Below are 25,254 nucleotides of genomic sequence, written 5' to 3' on the forward strand. Positions count from 1 at the left end.
GCTGAGTCGCTAAACATTAGACGTGTCTTATGAATGTCACTTCACACATTACATGCGAATCGCAAGTTATTATATTTGTGTTGATGACAGGCTATTAAAACATGAGTGAAGGTACTTCACTGGTAATATATTAACATAGGTATTTCAGTCGTTACCCTTCTGTTGTACTGTATGTTCTCTGTGATCGGTCTGTGTTCTCACATTTTCAGGTAAAGTCAGGAATCGTGTCAACCCGTTACTGCTCACTGTCGCAACGATAAACAGATTTTACTCAAATCTTTCACAGAAGTAGGCAAAACTGATTGTTGTGAGACTTTTAGCTTTAAAAGCCCACTTTTATTTTGGCTACATGTTGTGCAGATTAAAGAAGCAGTATTTCCACATAGTTGCCAAAAATTTGTGTGTCATCAGGGCTTTCTGACAATATTCTTTGGTTCATGAAAAATGAGGAAGATAAGATCATTAAATTTGTTACAGTGTGAACTGATGGGTTTTGTTTTGTTTTTTTTTGTGGGGGGGGGGGGGGTCACATTTCATATATAAGCTACTGTTAGCATTTTTACATTTTCAGGTTGCGTTAAAACAAAATGTTTTTGGTATTGTTCTCAATTTAACAAATTGAATGTTGCACACTTGGGACTAGAATAACTGGATTTACTTGATTGATGTTTTTTCTTGTGTTGTCAGAATTAAAAACTGCTGTGAACGACTGAGTCTCAGGTGTTATCTTTCAGTGCAGATGGATGTTTTTGCATCGATAATTCAACACTCTTCCTCATTTGTGTACATGAGAGTGGCTCAAAATTTAAATTTGTCATGAAAAAGCTTAAATATGTTAACAAATAGAGATGAAACAGTGACTGTGACGTGTGCAGTTCTGCAAAACATGCGGTTAGCAGGTGACGTGTGATTGTAAATATAGTACTGTTGGCCAAGTTTGCTGTTTTCTTTCATGTGGCCTGTCAGTAGTCAAATGAAACATGTCAATGTCACATTTGAAAAACCTATCTCTGAAATAAAATAAAAAAATCTATTAAAAATACAAAATAGTTGACTAGTCAACCCCTCAGTCACTACCCACCCCCTACAAAGATGAGAGCTTTGACACCCTTCTGTGTTTTGGTCTTTCAGGAGATCATCTCGGCAGTAATGTTCATGTTTCTGGGTCCTCGGTTATCAGAATTGGACACTAACCAGTGACGCAAGATGACTGGATATCTTTGGTACCAGGTCCCTTTGGAGCAGGGGGCACCCAATACATCGGTTATAGTGGGTCGATCACATGGCATTAAATCTAGCCCGTAGCTGGGGGGGGGCTCAGGGTTTGCCTTTTAGAATAAATAGTTGTGTGCCTTAAGGGCACCAAAATCTGAAAAGTTTGGTGCCCTTCAGAAAAGTTCGGTACCAAACCTACCACTATGCAGCATAGCGGCAAAGCAACTAGGGGGGTCTGGGGGCATGCCCCCCACAAAATTTTGATATAAAAGGATGCAAATTGTGCATTCTGGTGATATTTGGGGTGAAATTATGGAAGAACAAAAAAACGAAAGAGATCCACACAGCCAGTTAGCTCCCAAACAAGCCTTTAATAACACACCAAAGGTGACGTTTCGGGCCTTGCCCTTCATCAGACAGGATGAAATTATGGAAGGAATCTTTGTGTTTTTGGAGTAATATTTTCTGAAATTTCGAAATTCTAAAGCAGCTCTTCCCTCAAAAACTCTGTCATAATTGTGTTTATAAACCAGTCACCATTTGCTTTTATTATACATCTGTGTAGTTAATAAATAAAATAATCTTCACGGATGATTTGCTCGTGCGCGCACGTAGAGAAATGTAAAAAAAACTCTCCCCTGGCTGCTGTTCGCTCTTCCCTCAAAAACGCTCCATTTGATCTGTGTATAATAAAACGCGGCATTACAAACAGAGGAGATGAACATTTTTTGATGACGTTTTGTGTATGTGTCGGTCTCAGAAAGTCAAATTCTGCGCAGATTTTGTCCAAATTTGATAGATTTCTGTACAGTTATGAAATAAAGGTGGATTCCAGTCGGGAATGCAAGTCTCAAGAGTTGTGTGCCCGCCCCCAAAGTAAGGTGACACAGGTTCCCGGGTAACCGCTAAAATCGAACCCTGGGGGGGCTGTCACTTGTAGTGTGCCTTGATAGAGAGAGCAGGGACACGACAAGTTAAAAAAAAAAAATCGGTCATGTGACTCATGGTGCCATCTTGGGGCCAAAATCACGTTCGCTGTTAATGTGTTTGTATGTAAATCCAGCTATTTTATTTATTTATTGGCTGAAAATGAAGGGTTGTGTGTTTGGGGGCACAAATTGACATAGCAAGAGCTTCAAGATGTACAGATTCCCTTAAGATCTGAACAGAAGAAAAATTTGGGAAAATAAAGTCAGCCATGTGGGATGGAAGCGACTTCATTGTCAAAGCTTTCAAAGGCAAATTTATTGTTCAGTCCCATGTAAAACTCACCTAAAACATCATTGTATAAACAGGATATTCACAGTCACCGGACAAAAAAGTCCCAGTTTTTGTATTGTTTTTCATGTAATAAACACCATATATATAACTCAGCCACATGGGGTGTGCAGCCAGTACATTCTGACTGCCGGTCCCAAGCCCGGATAAATGAGAAGGGTTGCGTCAGGAAGGGCATCCGGCGTAAAACAAGCCAACCGGACTATGCAGACTCAGAATCGAATTCCCATACTGGATCGGTTGCGGCCCGGGTTAACAACGTCCGCCACCAGTGCTATTGCCCAACAGGGTGCCGGTGGAAATTGGGCTACTGCTGGGCGAAGACGACAAAGAAGAGGAAAACGTTGCCACGAACAGCGGGAGAAGAAGAAAACTAGAAGGGTGGAAATGACAGTGGGGACTTTGAATGTTGGTAGTATGACTGGTAAAGGGAGAGAGCTGGCTGATAAGATGGAGAGGAGAAAGGTAGACATATTGTGTGTGCAAGAGACCAAGTGGAAGGGAAGTAAGAGCAGGAGCATCGGTGGTGGGTACAAGTTGTTGTACCATGGTGAGGACAGGAAGAGAAATGGTGTTGGGGTCATTTTAAAGGAAGAGTATGTTAAAAGTGTGTTGGAGGTTAAGCGAGTGTCTGACAGGGTGATGAGTGTGAAGTTGGAAATTGAAGGGGTGATGATGAATATCATCAGTGCATATGCCCCACAGGTAGGTTGTGAGATGAAGGAGAAAGAAGATTTCTGGAGTGTGTTAGATGAGGTGGTGGAGAGTGTGCCCAAGCATGAAAGAGTGGTGATAGGAGCAGACTTCAATGGGTATCTTGGTGAAGGGAACAGAGGTGATGAGGAAGTAATGGGTAGATATGGTATCAAGGATAGGAATGGGGAAGGAAAGCTGGTAGTTGATTTTGCGAAAAGGATGGAAATGGCTGTGGTGAATACTTACTTTAAGAAAAGGGAGGAGCACAGGGTAACATATAAGAGTGGAGGAAGGTGCACATGGGTGGACTACATTCTTTATAGGAGATGCAAGCTAAAAGAAATCAGACTGTAAGGTGGTAGCAGAAGAGAGTGTCACTAGACAGTACAGGATGGTTGTTTGTAGGATGACTTTAGAGGTAAAGAAGAAGAAGGAGAGAGAGCTCAACAAAGGATCAGATGGTGGAAGCTGAAGGAGGAAGACTGTTGTGTGAAATTTAGCGAGCAAGTGAGAGAAGCACTGGTTGGAGGGGAAGCAATTTTGGACAACTGGAAAAGTACTGCAGATGTGGTGAGGGAGACAGCTAGGACAGTACTGGGTATGACATCTGGACAGTGGAAAGAAGACAAGGAGACTTGGTGGTGGAATGAAGAGGTCCAGGAAAGCATAAGGAGAAAGAGGTTGGTGAAAAAGTTTTGGGATAGTCAGAGAGATGAAGAAAGTAGACAGGAGTACAAGGAGATGCGGCGTAAGGCGAAAAGAGAAGTGGCAAAAGCAAAGGAAAAGGCATATTGCGAGCTGTACAAGAAGTTGAATAGTAAGGAAGGAGAAAAGGACTTGTACCGATTGGCCAGACAAAGGGACAGAGCTGGAAAGGATGTGCAGCAGGTTAGGGTGGTAAAAGATGCACATGGTAATGTGCTGACAAGTGAGGAGTGTGTGCTGAGAAGGTGGAGGGAATATTTTGAAGAGTTGATGAATAAAGAAAATGAGCGAGAGAAAATGAATTCATTTCCAGATGAAATGAAAATTGCTAAGGTAGTCCCATTATATAAAAATGGAGACAAACATAATTTTTCTAATTACAGGCCAGTATCATTGCTTCCACAGTTTTCTAAAATTATGGAAAAAGTTTTTGTAACAAGATTGGATAAATTTATTGAGAAACATCATATTTTAAATAATGCTCAGTATGGATTCAGAACAAAACATTCGACAGCTATGGCAATTATGGAACTAATAGAGAAAATATCAACAACAATAGATAATAAGGATTATTTTGTAAGTATTTTTATTGACCTGAAAAAGGCTTTTGATGTTATAGACCACTCAAGATTGCTCCACAAGTTACAACAATATGGAATAAGAGGTGTTGCACATCAGTGGGTAAAAAGCTACTTAGAAAATAGAAAACAGTTTGTTCAGATAAATAATACCAAATCAGAATTGTGTAACATTATTTATGGAGTACCACAAGGATCGGTACTTGGACCCAAACTGTTTATTTTGTATATCAATGATTTTGTGAATGTATCCAATGTGCTTGGCAGCATTTTATTTGCTGATGATACAACGCTGTTTTACTCTGGATCAGATATACAGGAAGTAGCACAAGTGATAAATACAGAGTTGGAAAAAGTTAAACATTGGTTTGATATAAACAGATTGTCACTAAATATTAATAAGACAAATTTCATATTGTTTAATGATAGAGTGAAAGAAAATAATGTGTCATTACAAATAGATGGAATGGATATACAAAGGGTAAAAGAAATGAAATTTTTAGGAGTCATGATTGATGAAGATCTTACATGGAAGTCACACATAAATTACATAAAAGGAAAAATAGCGAAAGCCATTGCTGTTTTGCATAAAGTAAAATATTCATTAAATAGTTATGGCTTATTAACATTGTACAATTCATTGATTGTCCCATATTTAACTTACTGTGTAGAAATCTGGGGATCAACATATACAACCTATATACAACCTTTATTTATTTTGCAGAAAAGAGCTTTAAAAGTGATTAGTAACAGTGGTTTTAGAGATCCATCTAATCCATTGTTTATTAAGTATAGGGTACTTAAATTTCATGATTTAGTTGATTTGAAAATATTACAAACGATGTACCAAGTTAATAAAAATACTTTACCAACAAACATTCAAAATATGTTTGAAAAAAGAGTAAGTAGTTATAAATTGAAAGGAATAGAAGTCTTTAAAAAACCAAGATTTAGAACCAAAGTAAAGGAAAGGAGTATTGCAGTAAATGGTGTCAAATTATGGAACAATCTTAATAAAGAAATTAAAGAATTAAGGTCACTTATTAAATTAGATGTATTAAGTAAGTATGAAATTATGAAGTAAGTCAGTGGGCTGCAAGAAAGTTAAAAAAAAAAAAAAAAAAGTAAACTGTTAATAATGTTTGGAGTGTCTTAAGTTTAAATATAACCTGTCAGTGATGTAATCTATTAATTAATGGTCATAATTATGAAATGGGTCAGTGGTATGTGACAAGTTAAAGAAATGCAATCTGTTAAATAATGTTGACTATGATGCTGTATATTGAAAGATTGTATTGTTAAAAGGGGCAGAAATCATAAGACTTGTTCTTCTTTCTGCTCCTTTTCATTCTGGTATTGTGGTGCTTTTGTTTTTTGCTTTTCTGTTTTTCTTTTAAATGAATGAAATAAATATAAAAAAAAAAAAAGAAAAAAAGGCCGGATGATGTGGTGAGAGTAAATCAGGAAGTACAAGAGATTAGCAAGGAAGAAGTGAGGGCTGCTATGAAGAGGATGAAGAGTGGAAAGGCAGTCGGTCCAGATGACATTCCAGTGGAGGCATGGAAATGTCTAGGAGAGATGGCAGTAGAGTTTATAACCAGATTGTTTAATAAAATCTTGGAAAGTGAGAGCATGCCTGAGGAGTGGAGACGAAGTGTACTGGTTCCTATTTTCAAGAACAAGGGTGATGTGCAGAGCTGCAGTAACTACAGAGGCATAAAGCTGATCAGCCACAGCATGAAGTTATGGGAAAGAGTAGTAGAAGCTAGGCTTAGAAAACAGGTGAAGATCTGTGAGCAGCAATATGGTTTCATGCCGAGAAAGAGCACTACAGATGCAATGTTTGCTCTGAGAATACTGTTGGAAAAGTACAGAGAAGGACAGAAAGAGTTACATTGTGTGTTTGTGGACTTAGAAAAAGCTTATGATAGGGTGCCAAGAGAAGAGTTGTGGTATTGTATGAGGAAGTCTGGAGTGGCAGAGAAGTATGTTAGGGTAGTGCAGGACATGTACAAGAATAGTGTGACAGCGGTGAGATGCGCAGTCGGAATGACAGACTCATTCAAGGTGCAGGTGGGATTACACCAAGGATCAGCTCTGAATCCTTTCTTGTTTGCAGTGGTGATGGACAGGTTGACAGATGAGATCAGACAGGAGTCCCCATGGACTATGATGTTTGCAGATGACATTGTGATCTGTAGTGAGAGTAGAGAGCAAGTTGAGTCTAGTCTGGAGAAGTGGAGATATGCTTTGGAGAGAAGGGGAATGAAAGTCAGTAGAAGCAAGACTGAGTACATGTGTGTGAATGAGAGGGAGCCCAGTGGAATAGTGCAGTTACAAGGAGTAGAAGTGGTGAAAGTAGATGAGTTTAAATATTTGGGGTCAACTGTTCAAAGTAATGGAGAGTGTGGTAGAGAGGTGAAGAAGAGAGTGCAGGCAGGGTGGAGTGGGTGGAGAAAGGTGGCAGGAGTGATTTGTGACCGAAGAATATCAGCAAGAGTGAAGGGGAAAGTTTACAAAACAGTAGTCAATCAATCAATCAACTTTTTTCTTGTATAGCGCCAAATCACAACAAACAGTTGCCCCAAGGCGCTCCACATTGCAAGGCAAGGCCATACAATAATTATGAAACACAGTCTACGTCTAAAGCAACATAACCAAGGGATGGTCCAGGGTCACCCGATCCAGCCCTAACTATAAGCCTTAGCGAAAAGGAAAGTTTTAAGCCTAATCTTAAAAGTAGAGAGGGTATCTGTCTCCCTGATCTGAATTGGGAGCTGGTTCCACAGGAGAGGAGCCTGAAAGCTGAAGGCTCTGCCTCCCATTCTACTCTTACAAACCCTAGGAACTACAAGTAAGCCCGCAGTCTGAGAGCGAAGCGCTCTAATGGGGTAATATGGTACTATGAGGTCCCTAAGATAAGATGGGACCTGATTATTCAAAACCTTATAAGTAAGAAGAAGAATTTTAAATTCTATTCTAGCATTAACAGGAAGCCAATGAAGGGAGGCCAACACGGGTGAGATATGCTCTCTCCTGCTAGTCCCCGTCAGTACTCTAGCTGCAGCATTCTGAACCAACTGAAGGCTTTTTAGGGAACTTTTAGGACAACCTGATAATAATGAATTACAATAGTCCAGCCTAGAGGAAACAAATGCATGAATTAGTTTTTCAGCATCACTCTGAGACAAGACCTTTCTGATTTTAGAGATATTGCGTAAATGCAAAAAGGCAGTCCTACATATTTGTTTAATATGCGCTTTGAATGACATATCCTGATCAAAAATAACTCCAAGATTTCTCACAGTATTACTAGAGATCAGGGAAATGCCATCCAGAGTAACGATCTGGTTAGACACCATGCTTCTAAGATTTGTGGGGCCAAGTACAATAACTTCAGTTTTATCTGAGTTTAAAAGCAGGAAATTAGAGGTCATCCATGTCTTTATGTCTGTAAGACAATCCTGCAGTTTAGCTAATTGGTGCGTATCCTCTGGCTTCATGGATAGATAAAGCTGGGTATCATCTGCGTAACAATGAAAATTTAAGCAATACCGTCTAATAATACTGCCCAAGGGAAGCATGTATAAAGTGAATAAAATTGGTCCTAGCACAGAACCTTGTGGAACTCCATAATTAACTTTAGTCTGTGAAGAAGATTCCCCATTTACATGAACAAACTGTAATCTATTAGACAAATATGATTCAAACCACCGCAGCGCAATGCCTTTAATACCTATGACATGCTCTAATCTCTGTAATAAAATTTTATGGTCAACAGTATCAAAAGCAGCACTGAGGTCCAACAGAACAAGCACAGAGATAAGTCCACTGTCCGAAGCCATAAGAAGATCATTTGTAACCTTCACTAATGCTGTTTCTGTACTATGATGAATTCTAAAACCTGACTGAAACTCTTCAAATAGACCATTCCTCTGCAGGTGATCAGTTAGCTGTTTTACAACTACCCTCTCAAGAATCTTTGAGAGAAAAGGAAGGTTGGAGATTGGCCTATAATTAGCTAAGATAGCTGGGTCAAGTGATGGCTTTTTAAGTAATGGTTTAATTACTGCCACCTTAAAGGCCTGTGGTACATAACCAACTAACAAAGATAGATTGATCATATTTAAGATTGAAGCATTAAATAATGGTAGGACTTCCTTGAGCAGCCTGGCAGGAATGGGGTCTAATAAGCATGTTGATGGTTTGGATGAAGTAACTAATGAAAATAACTCAGACAGAACAATCGGAGAGAAAGAGTCTAACCAAATACCGGCATCACTGAAAGCAGCCAAAGATAACGATACATCTTTGGGATGGTTATGAGTAATTTTTTCTCTAATAGTCAAAATTTTGTTAGCAAAGAAAGTCATGAAGTCATTACTAGTTAAAGTTAATGGAATACTCAGCTCAATAGAGCTCTGACTCTTTGTCAGCCTGGCTACAGTGCTGAAAAGAAACCTGGGGTTGTTCTTATTTTCTTCAATTAGTGATGAGTAGAAAGATGTCCTAGCTTCACGAAGGGCTTTCTTATAGAGCAACAAACTCTTTTTCCAGGCTAAGTGAAGATCTTCTAAATTAGTGAGACGCCATTTCCTCTCCAACTTACGGGTTATCTGCTTTAAGCTATGAGTTTGTGAATTATACCACGGAGTCAGACACTTCTGATTTAAAGCTCTCTTTTTCAGAGGAGCTACAGCATCCAAAGTTGTCTTCAATGAGGATGTAAAACTATTGACAAGATACTCTAACTCCCTTACAGAGTTTAGGTAGCTACTCTGCTCTGTGTTGGTATATGACATTAGAGAACATAAAGAAGGAATCATATCCTTAAACCTAGTTACAGCGCTTTCTGAAAGACTTCTAGTGTAATGAAACTTATTCCCCACTGCAGGGTAGTCCATCAGGGTAAATGTAAATGTTATTAAAAAAATGATCAGACAAAAGGGAGTTTTCAGGGAATACTGTTAAGTCTTCTATTTCCATACCATAAGTCAGAACAAGATCTAAAATATGATTAAAGTGGTGGGTGGACTCATTTACTTTTTGAGCAAAGCCGATAGAGTCTAATAATAGATTAAATGAAGTGTTGAGGCTGTCATTCTCAGCATCTGTGTGGATGTTAAAATCGCCCACTATAATTATCTTATCTGAGCTAAGCACTAAGTCAGACAAAAGGTCTGAAAATTCACAGAGAAACTCACAGTAACGACCAGGTGGACGATAGATAATAACAAATAAAACTGGTTTTTGGGACTTCCAATTTGGATGGACAAGACTAAGATACAAGCTTTCAAATGAATTAGACCACATTTAAATTTAAAGTAGTGAGACCAGCTATGTTGTATGGTTTAGAGACAGTGGCACTAACAAAAAGACAGGAGGCAGAGCTGGAGGTGGCAGAGCTGAAGATGTTGAGATTCTCTTTGGGAGTGACAAGAATGGACAAGATTAGGAATTAACATATCAGAGGGACAGCTCAGGTGGAACGGTTTGGAGACAAAGTCAGAGAGGCAAGATTGAGATGGTTTGGACATGTGCAGAGGAGGGACTCAGGGTATATAGGGAGAAAGATGCTGAGGATGGAGCCACCAGGCAGGAGGAGAAGAGGGAGACCAAAGAGGAGGTTCATGGATGTGCTGAGAGAGGACATGCAGGTGGTTGGTGTGACAGAGGAAGATACAGAGGACAGGGTGAGATGGAAACGATTGATCTGCTGTGGCAACCCCTAACGGGAACAGCCGAAAGACAAAGAAGATAGTGGGGAAAATAAGTATCTGACCCCCTGTCAGTTTTGCAGGTTTTCCCACCTACAAAGAATGTAGAGGTCTGTAATTTATATCGTAGGTACGTTTCAACTGTGAGATACATAATCTAAAAAAAAAATCCAGAAAATCACATTGTATGAATTTTTTTTTTTTTTTTTTTTAAATAACTAATTTGCATTTTATTGCATGAAATAAGTATTTGACCCCCTATCAACCAGAATTCTGGCTCACACAGACCTGTTAATTTTTCTTTAAGTAGCCCTCTTATTCTGCACTCTTTACCTGTATTAATTGCACCTGTTTGAACTTGTTACCTGTATAAAAGACACCTGTTCACACAATCAATCGCACTCCAACCTGTCCACCATAGCCAAGACCAAAGAGCTGTCTAAGGACACCAGGGACAAAACTGTAGACCTGCACAAGACTGGGACTGACTACAGGACAACAGGCAAGCAGCTTTGTAGAAGACAACAACTGTTATGATTATTTATTAGAAAGTGGAAGCAACACAAGATGACTGTCAGTCTCCCTCGGTCAGGGATTCCATGCAAGATCTCACTCTGTGGGGTAAGGATGATTCTGAGAAAGCTCAGAACTACACAGGAGGACCTGGTCAATGACCTGAAGAGAGCTGGGACCACAGTCACAAAGATTACATTAGTAACACATGATGCTGTCATGGTTTAAAATCCTGCAGGGCAGCAAGGTCCCCCTGCTCAAGCCACCACATGTCCGGGCCCGTTTGAAGTTCACCAGTGACCATCTGGATGATCCAGAGGAGGCATGGGAGTAGGTCATGTGGTGAGATGAGACCAAAATAGAGCTTTCTGGAATCAACTCCCCTTACCATGTTTAGAGGATGAGAACAACCCCAAGAAAACCATCCCAACCGTGAAGCATGGGGGTGGGAACATCATACTCTGGGGGTGCTCTTCTGTTAAGGGGACAGGACGACTGCACCGTACTGAAGGGAGGATGGATGGGGTCATGTATTGCGAGATTTTGGCAAACAACCTCCTTCGCTCAGTAAGATCAGTAAGAGCATTGAAGATGGATCATGGCTGGGTCTTCCAGCATGACAATGACCCCAAACACACAGCCAGGGCAACTAAGGAAGGGCTCCGTAAGAAGCATTTCAAGGTCCTGGAGTGGCCTGGCCAGTGTCCAGACCTGAACTCAATAGAAAAACATTGGAGGGAGCTGAAACTCCAAACCTGAAAGATTTGGAGAAGATCTGTATGGAGGAGTGGACCAAAATCCCTGCTGTAGTGTGTGAAAATTTGGTCAAGAACGACAGGAAACATCTGACCTCTGTAATGGCAGACAAATGTTTCTGTACCAATTGTTAAGCTCTGTTTTTCTCGGGGGTCAAATACTTATTTTATGCAATAAAATGCAAATTCATTCTTTAAAAATCATAAAATGTGATTTACTGGATTTTTTTTAGATTCTGTCTCTCACAGTTGAAGTGTACCTACGATATAAATTACAGACCTCTCCATTCTTTGTAAGTGGGAAAACCTGCAAAACTGACAGGGGGTCAAATACTTTATAATAGATTTTGTACAGAGGCTTTTCGCTCACATCAGATAAAATGTCCCATCCGATCGCAATGTACGAGGTCTGTCCATAAAGTATAGGTCCTTTTTATTTTTTTCAAAAACTATATGGATTTCATTCATATGTTTTTACGTCAGACATGCTTGAACCCTCGTGCGCATGCGTGAGTTTTTCCACGCCTGTCGGTGACGTCATTCGCCTGTGAGCACTCCTTGTGGGAGGAGTCGTCCAGCCCCTCGTCGGAATTCCTTTGTCTGAGAAGTTGCTGAGAGACTGGCGCTTTGTTTGATCAAAATTTTTTCTAAACCTGTGAGACACATCGAAGTGGACACGGTTCGAAAAATTAAGCTGGTTTTCAGTGAAAATTTTAACGGCTGATGAGAGATTTTGAGGTGACACTGTCGCTTTAAGGACTTCCCACGGTGCGAGACGTCGCACAGCGCTCTCAGGCGGCGTCATCAGCCTGTTTCAAGCTGAAAACCTCCACATTTCAGGCTGTATTGATCCAGGACGTCGTGAGAGAACAGAGAAGTTTCAGAAGAAGTCGGTTTCAGCATTTTATCCGGATATTCCACTGTTAAAGGAGATTTTTTTAATGAAAGACGTGCGGGCGGATTGCAGCGTCAGCTCGCAGCCGCTGCGATGCTCCGCCACAGGAAAAACACCTCTGTTGGAAGCCTTAAGGACAAGTTGGAACATGTCCAGCTGTTAAACAATTTCTCATATACTCACTCCACTGAAAGCCATCAAAAGCCACCTGGATTTTACAAATGGTTATCAACACGGAGGTGTTTTTCCTGTGCCGCCGCTCCGCGCCGGCTGCGTCCCGACGCGCGGACCCGTCCGCACGTCTTTCATTAAAAAAATCTCCTTTAACAGTGGAATATCCAGATAAAATGCTGAAACCGACTTCTTCTGAAACTTCTCTGTTCTCTCACGACGTCCTGGATCAATAGAGCCTGAAATGTGGAGGTTTTCAGCTTGAAACAGGCTGATGACGCCGCCTGAGAGCGCAGCGCGACGTCTCGCACTGTGGGAAGTCCTTAAAGCGACAGTGTCACCTCAAAATCTCTCATCAGCCGTTACAATTTTCACTGAAAACCAGCTTAATTTTTCGAACCATGTCCACTTCGATGTGTCTCACAGGTTTAGAAAAAATTTTGATCAAACAAAGCGCCAGTCTCTCAGCAACTTCTCAGACAAAGGAATTCCGATGAGGGGCTGGACGACTCCTCCCACAAGGAGTGCTCACAGGCGAATGACGTCACCGACAGGCATGGAAAAACTCAAACATGCGCACGAGGGTTCATGCATGTCTGACGTAAAAACATATGAATGAAATCCATATAGGTTTTGAAAAAAATAAAAAGGACCTATACTTTATGGACAGCCCTCGTATTTCCATTAAAAACCCAGAGCAGTCTGGACGTGCAGAGGTACAAATTAAAGATCAACTCTGACACCTAGCCAATTTGAGGAAAGTGGGACCGGAGTCATTTTCCTGATTAAAAGCCCGACTGTTTTTTTTTTCTTTTTTTTTTTCAAACCGTGTTCAGACTGGGACCTGAAGCCTGACGTGCACCTGTTAAACACCAAAGGCTGTGATTTGATACTTTTCTGCTTTCAATCCTTCGTCTCCCATCATATTATAATAGTTTTTACAGTGCGCAGGCTGAAAAATGTATCAGAAAAGTCTGCACATTTACAGCAAGAAGTCGGTAAAAGAGAAAAAGGTACAGCTTACCTTTGATTTGGAGGTGATGATTGTAGAAAGAAAAGCTTGTCAAGGGTCAGATTAGTCCATAATAAAGCATAATCCAGAGACGGAGAACTTTAAAACTGTCACGCACGTCATTGCATGACACAAAGTTACAGCTGTGCAGCTGCATAAATCAGGCTTTAAATTAATTAAGCAAATCATCATAAATTGTAAATTTATGTAAATTTGATAGCTTAACTATTTTTATATTTATTTTGATAGCACCTGTACCTGGATGTGTTGTTGTATGTGGTTAAATGATTTAAAAAAATGTTGAAAACATTAAAGGTTCATTCAGTAGTTCAGTGCAGTTGGAACCAAAATGGGGCCATGTTCTGAGTTGACGCCACTCTCTCTATCTAGGCACTCTAGTTTGAGCAGATTAACATTGCTGCAGGTGGAGCTTCTTAAGGAGAAGGCTGGTCTCTGATTGGCTGAAGGCTTAAAGCCCAAAGTCCTCCCTGCAGGTATCAGAGTCACAGGCAGCAGGAGGCTGTGGATCACTGAAGACATCGAACCAGGTCAGTTTAAGATCCACTTCTGTGCTATTTAACTATTTCTGCCATGAATGTAGGAGATTATTGTGGTTCATTTTGAGGAGAACTTCAGTGTTTTTGTTTAGTGATATTCAGTGATTAAAAAAAAATACACACCACTTCAAAATCCAATATTCCTGTGATTAAACACGAGCTTTATGAATTTTTGAATTGCACTGTACTATCATAATTTTAATTAAAATGCCTTAAATTACAATTTATTATGGCTGAGTCCAACATCTCCACAAAGGACAGCCTTGAAATACATAATCATTAACAATTAAAACCTGAAATTTCTAATAAAACAGATTTATACATGTGTCTAATTTTCTCAATGTAGAATGTAGTGTATTTTGTGAAACTTAGTTTTTATATTATGTGCACATTAGATTCACACGTGTTTAAACCTGACTCTTGTTTTTTTTCATGCAGTCGGGTCCATGAGTATTTGTATGTTGCAAATGTTGTTTGTTTTGTCAAATGACAACTTTAATTCAAGCAGTTCAACAAAGATAATTTAGTAACTGCAGCAATTTTTATACTTTAAAAGGCCACAAGTAGTGATGCAATAAGGGGTGTCCAAATACTTATGGACCTTTCACCTTTACAATCATTAAGGTATAAGTGGCTGTAAAGATGGAGAGTTGATAATAAAGGTGAAACTGAGCAGCAGCAAGTTCATCTCGCTGAAAAATCCACATCATAAAAATAACACTAAAAGCAATAAAGTGCAGCTGTCTTATTGGACAAGGGACGACAGTCATGAGACTTTGTAATGACTCTTGAAATTAGTCTTTTATGACACCTGAGGTCTCTGTGGTCCACAGCTGCTGCTGTGGTGGACACCGTGTCCTTTTAGCGAATGTAGTTAAAGTGTGTTCATGATTGACAGCGGTCTCATTAGTCTGATGGTTATTAGAGCAAATGAAACACACAACGACCATTGAGTCTGAGCTGAAAAGACAAAAAAAGTTCCAGAGTTTCCAAAGTTCAGATTCTTTGTCTGACTTGCACACAACAGGATGCGGAGAAGTCCGTATCGGGAACAGGGAACAGACGTTCTATTGTTCTTCCTTTGGCCTCTCTGACCTTCACTCTCAGGTGTTGAAACTTTTCCAGAGTTCAGTTTCTTTGCGCATCCCATCAGACAGAGCTGCCTTACTCATGAACTCTTTCTACAGTTCCGGTGGCAGGTGGTTTCGGAAATCATTTACCTCTGGTGCTTACTCAGGTCTGACACTGTTTATTCTGCCACAATCGTAGGCAGACTCAATCCCTACGAGGATGATTTTAGCCAGCGAGATAAATCAAATTTCTAAATCTTAAACCATCTTTATGCTGCCCTGCTGTTTTCCACAGAATGAACTTGTACAGTAGTGTTCAGAATAATAGTAGTGCTATGTGACTAAAAAGATTAATCCAGGTTTTGAGTATATTTCTTATTGTTACATGGGAAACAACGTACCAGTAGATTCAGTAGATTCTCACAAATCCAACAAGACCAAGCATTCATGATATGCACACTCATAAGGCTATGAAATTGGACTATTAGTAAAAAAAAAAGAAAAAAAAAGTAGAAAAGGGGGTGTTCACAATAATAGTAGTGTGGCATTCAATCAGTGAGTTTGTCAATTGTGGAACAAACAGGTGTGAATCAGGTGTCCCCTATTTAAGGATGAAGCCAGCACCTGTTGAACATGCTTTTCTCTTTGAAAGCCTGAGGACAATGGGACATTCAAGACATTGTTCAGAAGAACAGCGTAGTTTGATTAAAAAGTTGATTGGAGAGGGGAAAACTTATATGCAGGTGCAAAAAATTATAGGCTGTTCATCTACAATGTGTACATCTACACAGTGTGCATATCATGAATGCTTGCTCTTGATGGATTTGTGAGAATCTACTGAATCTACTGGTACCTTGTTTCCCATGTAACAATAAGAAATATACTGAAAACCTGGATTAATCTTTTTAGTCACATAGCACTACTATTATTCTGAACACTACTATATGCACACTCTTAAGGCTATAAAATTGGGCTATTAGTAAAAAAAAAAGTAGAAAAGGGGGTGTTCACAATAATAGTAGCATCTGCTGTTGATACTACAAACTCAAAACTATTATGTTCAAACAGCTTTTTAGCAATCCTGTGAATAACCACAGTTTTTCATGATTTCTTCACATCTGCGAGGCATTAATTTTGTTGGTTTGGAACCAAGATTTTGCTCGTTACCTAGTGTGCTTGGGGTCATTGTCTTGTTGAAACACCCATTTCAAGGGCATGTCCTCTTCAGCATAAGGCAACATGACCTCTTCAAGTGATTTGACATATACAAACTGATCCATGATACCTGGTATGCGATATATAGGCCCAACACCATAGTAGGAGAAACATGCCCATATCATGATGCTTGCACCACCATGCTTCACTGTCTTCACTGTGAACTGTGGCTTGAATTCACAGTTTAGGGGTCGTCTCACAAACTGTCTGTGGCCCTTGGACCCAAAAAGAACAATTTTACTCTCATCAGTCCACAAAATATTCCTCCATTTCTCTTTAGGCCAGTTGATGTGTTCTTTGGCAAATTGTAACCTCTTCTGCACATCTTTTATTTAACAGAGGGACTTTACGGGGGATTCTTGCAAATAAATTAGCTTCACACAGGTGTCTTCTAACTGTCACAGCACTTACAGGTAACTTCAGACTGTCTTTGATCATCCTGGAGCTGATCAATGGGTGAGCCTTTGCCATTCTGGTTATTCTTCTATCCATTTTGATGGTTGTTTTTGATTTTCTTCAACACGTCTCTGGTTTTTTTGTCCATTTTAAAGCATTGGAGATCATTGTAGATGAACAGCCTATAATGTTTTGCACCTGCGTATAGGTTTTCCCCTCTCCAATCAACTTTTTAATCAAACTACGCTGTTCTTCTGAACAATGTCTGGAACGCCCCATTTTTCTCAGGCTTTCAAAGAGAAAAGCATGTTCAACAGGTGCTGGCTTCATCCTTAAATAGGGGACACCTGATTCACACCTGTTTGTTCCACAAAATTGACGAACTCACTGACTGAATGCCACACTACTATTGTGAACAGCCCCTTTTCTACTTTTTTTTTTTTACTAATAGCCCAATTTCATAGCCTTAAGAGTGTGCATATCATGAATGCTTGGTCTTGTTGGATTTGTGAGAATCTACTGAATCTACTGAAACCTTGTTTCCCATGTAACAATAAGAAATATACTCAAAACCTGGATTAATCTTTTTAGTCACATAGCACTATTATTCTGAACACTACTGTACATAATTTCAAAATGTCCCAATGAAGTTGTGTTTAAAGCGCACTGGATGCTCTGTGGCGACGTGGCACCACCTTCCTCTCCCTATGAAACTGATCCGGGTGAGAGAGATTAGGAGTAACATATGCTGTAATCTGAGTCACATGCAACTGTCAGGGGACTGTCAGATATCAATCAAACACGCTAAAAACAATTACCCATGTAGACCTTGCATATTAAACCTTTTCATTCACCAACAAAGCTATCAACTCCGACCTACGCCGGATTCCAGAGAACTGTCAGGGCGTGACAAAAGCTGCCTCAAGAACAGACGCCTGCTGCCACTACTATAAAAAGAATAGAGAAATATGACACCGAACTTTTAGCACACTTGCCCATGATAATGCAGCATACTACTACTACTACTAAAGTGCTCAATAGCCTGTGTCACTTCCCGTATGTTAAAGTATATGAGTGTGAAGTTGGGCTTAATTCTGCAGCACAAAAGTGTCTCTCGGCTTTGTTACTAGTACTACTACTACTACGACTACTACTACTACTAAAGTGCTCAACAGCCTGTGTCAATCCCCATATGTTAAAGTATGTGTGCCACATTTGGCTCAGTTCTGAGGTGCCGTTTGGACAGGAGAGGGATGTACAGTGGGGAAAATAAGTATTTGACCCCCTGTCAGTTTTGCAGGTTTTCACACCTACAAAGAATGGAGAGGTCTAATTTTTATCGTAGGTGCACTTCAACTGTGAGAGACAGAATCTAAAAAAAAATCCAGTAAATCACATTGTATGATTTTTAAATAATTAATTTGCATTTTATTGCATAAAATAAGTATTTGACCCCCTATAAAAACAGAGCTTAAAAATTGGTACAGAAACATTTGTCTGCCATTACAGAGGTCAGACGTTTCCTGTAGTTCTTGACCAAGTTTTCACACACTGCAACAGGGATTTTGTTCACTCCTCCATACAGATCTTCTTCAAATCTTTCAGGTTTGGAGTTTCAGCTTCTTCCAAAGATTTTCTATTGAGTTCAGGTCTGGAGACTGGCCAGGCCACTCCAGGACCTTGAAATGCTTCTTACGGAGCCCCTCCGTAGTTGCCCTGGCTGTGTGTTTGGGGTCACTGTCATGCTGGAATACCCAGCCATGACCCATCTTCAGTGCTCTTACTGAGGGAAGGAGGTTGTTTGCCAAAATCTCACAATACATGACCCCATCCATCCTCCCTTCAATACGGTGCAGTCGTCCTGTCCCCTTTGCAGAAGAGCACCCCCAAAGTATGATGTTTCCACCCCCATGCTTCACAGTTGGGATGGTTTTCTTGGGGTTGTTCTCATCCTCTAAACATGGTAAGTGGAGTTGATTCCAAAAAGCTCTATTTTGGTCTCATCTGATCACATGACCTTCTCCCATGCCTCCTCTGGATCGTCCAGATGGTCAGTGGTGAACTTGAAACGGGTCTGGACATGGCTTGAGCAGGGGGACCTTGCTGCCCAGCTCTCTTCAGGTCATTGACCAGGTCCTCCTGTGTAGTTCTGAGCGTTCTCAGAATCATCCTTACCCCACAAAGTGAGATCTTGCATGGAATCCCAGACCAAGGGAGATTGACAGTCATCTTGTGTTTCTTCCACTTTCTAATAAATAATCATAACAGTCATTGTCTTCTACCAAGCTGCTTGCCTGTTGTCCCATAGTCCATCCCAGCCTTGTTCAGGTCTACCGTTTTGTCCCTGGTGTCCTTAGACAGCTCTTTGGTCTTGGCTATTTTGGACAGGTTGGAGTGTGATTGAGTGTGTGAACAGGTGTCTTTTATACAGGTAACAAGTTCAAACTGGTGCAATTAATACAGGTAAAGAGTACAGAATAAGAGGGCTTCTTAAAGAAAAATTAACAGGTCTGTGAGAGCCAGAATTCTTGCTGGTTGGTAGGTGATCAAATACTTATTTCATGCAAGAAAATGTAAATTAATTATTTAAAAATCATACAATGTGATTTTTTTTTTTTTAAGATTCTGTCTCTCACAGTTGAAGTGTCCCTACGATAAAAATTACAGACCTCTACATTCTTTGTAGGTGGAAAACCTGCAAAACTGACGGGGGTCAGATACTTATTTTCCTCACTGTATATACAAATACAGTTGTCACTTACATACTTGGCAGGGGTGGTGGACAAGTGGTTAGTGCATTTGGTTTCGGTTCAGAAGGTCCCCAGTTCAACCCCCGCCCCTGCCACATTTCTCCATGTAATGTGAAGTTGCGTCAGGAAGGGCATCCGGCGTAAAACCTGTGCCAAATCAACATGCAGCTCGGATCTGCTGTGGTGATCAGTTGAAAAACTATCGGCCAATAACAAATCTATCATTTTCCTCTAAAATTCTGGAAAAGTTGGTTTCACAGCAACTCATTGACCACCTTACTGAGAATAATCTTTTTGAGCCACTGCAGTCTTCTTTCAAAAATATTATTCTACAGAGACAGCTCTCACTAAAGTAATGAATGATCTTCATCTTCTGTTTGCAATGGATTCAGACACCACTACAGTTACCGTTGATACCGTGGATAATCATATTCTACTTGATAGGCTGGAGAATCATTTTAGGATTACTGGGAATGCCCTTGCATGTTTGACATCATACCTGACCAGTTGTTCTCACTGTGTTTTGTACAATAACACTACCTCTAACCTTAGTGATATGAAATTTGGGGTTCTACATTGCTATGCTGATGATACCCAGTTATACATGCCGATAACAGCTGGTAATCTCACCCACATAAACTCCTTAGAAGATTGCCTTGCATCAGTGAAAAGCTGGATGTATAGCAAATTCCTACTTTTAAACTCTGACAAGACTGAAATGATGGGTTCTTGGTCCAGTGAGACATTGGCATCAATCTGACCAGTTAACGCTTAGCCTAGGCTCATGTGTTATACACCACACTGACAAAGTCGGGAACCTTGTGGTAATTTTTGATCCTACATTGTCCTTTGACCTCCACATTAGAGATATTCCGAGGACTGCTTTCATCCACCTGTGAAATATAGCGAAGATTCGTCCCATCCTGTCTATGGCTGATTCTGAGACCCTGATTTGTGCATTTGCCTCTTCTAGATTGGACTACTGGAATTTTCTATTTTCTGGTTTACGACAGTCCAGCATTAGGGGTCTCCAACTGGTTCAAAATGTTGCAGCCAGACGTTTGACAGAAAGCAGAAAGTTTAACCACATGACATCCATTTTGGCATCTCTTCACTGGCTTCCTGTCCCAGTGAGCTCAGATTTTAAGGTTCTGCTACTAACATAAAATTGTTCACAGACTGGCACCTCCCTACCTAGCTGACCTAATTAAACCCTGCGTACCGGCCCGGGCTTTGCATTCTCAGGGTGCAGGTCTGTGTCCCTAGGGTGAATAAAAAGTCTGTGGGTCAAAGAGCTTTCTCTTATTGTGTCCCTGTGTAGCGGCTGCACTCTGCGTTGTGTTGTTATGGCTCCGCCAATTCGCTCCCCTCGGGATGCAAACTCACGAGCTCTGGCATGGGAGTCAGACTCTCTAACCAGAAGGCTAAAACCCAGGGCTCTGGCCTTGTGACCAAAGAATCCTTTTGAGCTGTTGGGAGTGAGGTTTACTAGCTACATCTGCACAGTGACACCTGCTGGCCTCCGTTACACTCACCCCCCCTAAACTCACTCCCATCCGGGTACACGGCACCAATGTGTAGCGGCTGCACTCTGCGTTGTGTTGTTATGACTCCGCCCATTCGCTCCCATTGGGACACGAACTCACAAGCTCTGGCATGGGAGTCGGACTCTCTAACCAGAAGGCTAAAACCCAGGGCTCTGGCTTTGTGACCAGAGAATCCTTTTGAGCTGTTGGGAGTGAGGTTTACTAACTACATCTGCACAGCGACACTTGCTGGCCTCCGTTACACCTTTTCTGTGGAATGATCTCCCTGCATCAATAAAACAGTCAGATTCTGTAGAGACTTTCAAGTCCAGACTTAAGACACACTTATTTTCCCTTTCGTATCACTAGCATACTGGCATAGTGTGTTACTATGCTTTCTTCCCTTTTAAATTAATTTTATTTGTAAAGAGAGTGTGCCACGGCCTCAACTTTATCTAAATTCTGGGTCTTTTAGTGAAGCTTAGGGCTAGTGGCCGGCAGTCACCTTAGTATTTCTTCTGTTTTTCTTGTTGCTTAAAGCTGACAAATTATAATGTATTTGTTGTCTTTCTGATGCCTGATTCTGTTTTTTTTTCTGTGAGAAAGAGATGGAAGTGGGTGTCTGTAATCTTACCATTAATGCAGGGGGAAAAAAAGATTTGTTGCATCTCGATGGCTCTTCCAGCAAGACAAAAGCACATTCTATTTAACCCTGATCAGCCTGAGCGGGAGCCAACCAGATGCATGTGGTGCTGAGTCCGACCGCTCGTTTTATTCCTCCATATCTGTAAACATCAGTTCTCAAACTTCACCTTTGGCTACCACACTTTTTAAGTCAGCAATCTGTGTGACACTGAGAACCTAATTTGTTACAGTTTAATTTCTATTTGAGCGATGGTCTCCGATAAAGGCCATCACAAACCTTCAGGTCGCACTTCTAGAACACTTTCCATCTGGAGCATGATGTTTCAGCATCTCTAAAGTCTAGATATTCTCTCCTGTGGTTCCCAGTCGCCATTATTTATTCATGTTTTTTCTTTTCACACAGAAGGCCTGTAACACTAACCTGGGATTATTAGGGTAGTAAGATGCCCAAAAGTGATACGTGACCAGGTGACAGTGGATTGGAAATGATGACCGTTACGGACCGTGCGCATAGATCTGGCAGCTGTGACGGTGTCGTCAATGCTAATCCTGGTTTTGTAAGTAAAAATCCTTTTTCAAGGTTTATATTAACACTTAAAAATGATGTAGAGTAGTAGTCAAGTTTGGACACACTTTCCCATTCAACTGAATGGGAGTTGTTACATCCCCACCAATTTAATATGTAAGTAAATGCAAGTTAAACACTCATCTGTAAATAGAAACACAATTTATGCATTTTACTTTTGGGTTCTGTCCTTATGGGTGGAAAATAAAATCACTTTCAAATGTTTTCCAACCTAAAGCAGAGTGATGATAGTCTAGAACACCTGTCTGCTGAAGAGAAGGCCTGTCTTGTGTTTCTGGAGGAGACGATTGAGTCATTGGACAATGAGGACGACAGTGGACTGTCCAATGATGAACCTGACCAGTTGCCCAGCCCTGGGAATGTTGCTACCAAAATGGCTGACCTGTCAGCTTCCATGACCAAGAGCAAGCTCAGTGGTGAGCTGATCTCCTGGCACAAATATAGAGTTAGCAACACAGTCAACGAAATGCTTTTGTAATGACAAATGTGCTTGGTACCTTTCAGATTCACTGAAACATGCTTCTGCAAAACCACTGAGGGAAAATGTTGACACCACATATGTGCAGAGATACATGGTCCCTACACCTCTTGTTGTGGCAAGCAGTGCAGGAAGTGTAGGAACCTCTGTGCCCAGTGCAAAACCAAGAATCCCTCCTGACAGGGACTTCAGCTCTAAAACTCAAGACACTGCTTCAAGCAACAAAACTTCTTTCCAGGACAGTCAGAAACATGTTTCTGGAAGTGTGAACAATGTCATCAATGTGGGACCATCTTCCACCAAACACAAGGATTACGCTGGTACATCTGAAGCTCCTTTATCTAGAGGACCTTTGTCCTATGATGCACTTGTCCATCTGCGAAGGAGTGCTTCCACAAAAAAGACCCCATTATGTCCCACAGTTGATCATACTATAGACTTTGATAAGCAGCCACCTCTTACAATGGAAGGTCCAAACCATGACAGTGTGTTGAAAACACCCATAGGGGTTTCAAAATCTAAGCCTAGTCCTCCTGTTGTGGCCCCCAAACCAAAACGTATTCCTCCCAATATATCTCTGAAGGCATACCAAGAACCATCCAAAACACCAGATTGTTCAAACGTTGTTGCACATGTAGCAGATCCTCAGGTAGTGAGAGTGGAAGCATTGCAGAAGCTGGGCCTGCTGGAAGATGAAGATACAGAAAAGGCAGCAGTAGCTCCACTGTCACCCTCTAAGTCTTTGTCTTTGGAACAAACATGTAACAGATTGGGAAGACGTCCAGTTTATGCTAATCCAACAAGAAGTCCTTCCTTTTCTGATTCACAAGTGCTCAGAGAGCCCAACAACAAGTCTCTGCAGAGTACTGCCAGTTTCCACCACTATTCAAGATGTGAGCAAATGTCTGTCAAATGTCTTGCACAACCAAATGGATTGAAGGCAGCCCGACTACAAAGGTCATCTACCCAGGATAGACAGCGAAATGACAGAAAACCTCCAGAAGCACAACACAGCAGAGTTGCTGAACCAGCAACAGACGCCTCTGAAGCGCTTTTTGTCCCCCAAAAGCCCTCAAATTCTGTGGGCTACAGTGTGATGATGGTGCCGGGAATGGGAGCTGATCGTAAAGAAGCACTCCGGAAGCTGGGACTGCTGAAAGAATGAGCTGACTAAAGCTTAAGCTTTTCTGCAAATATACAGTTCTCAGAGTTCAAGAATACCTTTTGCTTAAAGACATTTGAGGTTTTGGGCAGGAATTTGCCACTCAGCACTTTTGCAGACTGAAGAAAAGGATGATGATGGTGAAAGTAATTCTGTCTACTTAACCGGCTCAATGAATCGTTCACTTAAGAGAGTGGTTCTATTTCTGTCTGATGCCCAATCACTTTTTGTGCCTAAAAAAAAAAAAAAAAAAAAATCCTAAAACCAGCTCCAAAACCATAGGATCCTTCAACCAGCTTCATTGCTGCTTGGAACCTAAAAACCCCAGAGGACACCCATACTTTAAAGCGTTGAACTTGAAGATTTGTTTATTCACAAGAGATGATCATCGTTGCTAAAAAATTAAGACAAAGATGAAAAACTTATATTGTAATACAGCAATTTTAAGGAAAGTATTGTTAGTCTAGTTTTCTTCAACTCTTGTTGTGCTACAAGCAACAGTGGTCTCTGAATGCCACCATGACACTCTCCATAAGTTTAAAACCCATCACAAACCTTATTTGACCATTGGAGCTAATTATTGGAACTATAAGCACAGATCAGATTTTTGTAAAATTTTGGAATGTTTCGAACCCTTAAAATCAGGAGGTAAGGTTGTTCCATGGCACTAGCTCGTGCTCCCAGACCTGAACTGACCCAACCCCCGCCCTGACTGAGATCTAAAGCAGTCCTAAATAACATTCTTCTTACTGATTCATATTGTTGAGATGCTTTCAACATGTTGTTGATGAAAATGCCATTTTTACTGCCTCCGTGAATATTGTATAAATGGTTAATTAAATGGATTCAATATAAGATCTGCTGTGACACCTTCATATTCAAGAACACACTGGTGCATCTCTTTCAAGTGCTAATACAGCCAACATTATAAACTGCAGTTATATCCATACAGACTAATTAAAAAATAAAACTTATTTATTTCTTTTTTATTTAATCCTTTATTTAGACAGGAAAATCTCTTGAGACTCAAAATAATAACAGTTAACAATGTAAAAATAATGTTACAGTACACACAATAAAAAATTCAGAATACATACATTAGTAAAAGTGCTTATAAATGTATTTTCCAAACTTTTCAGTAAAACTTTAAACTCCCCAAGTGTGACCAGACTAGACGACCTCAAATCCTGCTGAAGCATGTTCCAGGTGGATGGACCAGAGTAGCAGAATGCTTTTTTGCTGAACTCAGTACGTATAGAAGGAGCACTGAAAATGATCAAATCATTGGAGCGAAGACTGTAATGTTGCTGTTTGCATGAAAAGTAACATGACAA

General features: G+C 40.6%; 1 protein-coding gene across 4 annotated transcripts in view; it reads left to right on the forward strand.

The window, feature by feature from the left end:
- Positions 1-24,215, forward strand: part of LOC117506351 (ubiquitin thioesterase OTU1) — a 41,243-nt gene extending 17,028 nt beyond the window's left edge. Inside the window, exons 1-4 of one of the 4 annotated variants that reach the window (XM_034165847.1) lie at positions 13,940-14,083; positions 22,098-22,251; positions 22,498-22,696; positions 22,785-24,215. In XM_034165847.1, the coding sequence (XP_034021738.1) occupies positions 22,180-22,251; positions 22,498-22,696; positions 22,785-23,923 (1,410 nt within the window). In that variant the 5' untranslated portion in view covers positions 13,940-14,083; positions 22,098-22,179 and the 3' untranslated portion in view covers positions 23,924-24,215. Of the gene's footprint in view, positions 1-13,939; positions 14,084-21,707; positions 22,252-22,497; positions 22,697-22,784 lie in introns of those variants that run through there. The other 3 variants (XM_034165846.1, XM_034165849.1, XM_034165848.1) reach the window with 3 other exon arrangements.
- The last annotated feature ends 1,039 nt before the right edge of the window (positions 24,216-25,254 follow it).

This window comes from Thalassophryne amazonica, chromosome 3 (genome assembly GCF_902500255.1).
Source record: "Thalassophryne amazonica chromosome 3, fThaAma1.1, whole genome shotgun sequence".
Classification (NCBI taxonomy): domain Eukaryota; kingdom Metazoa; phylum Chordata; class Actinopteri; order Batrachoidiformes; family Batrachoididae; genus Thalassophryne; species Thalassophryne amazonica.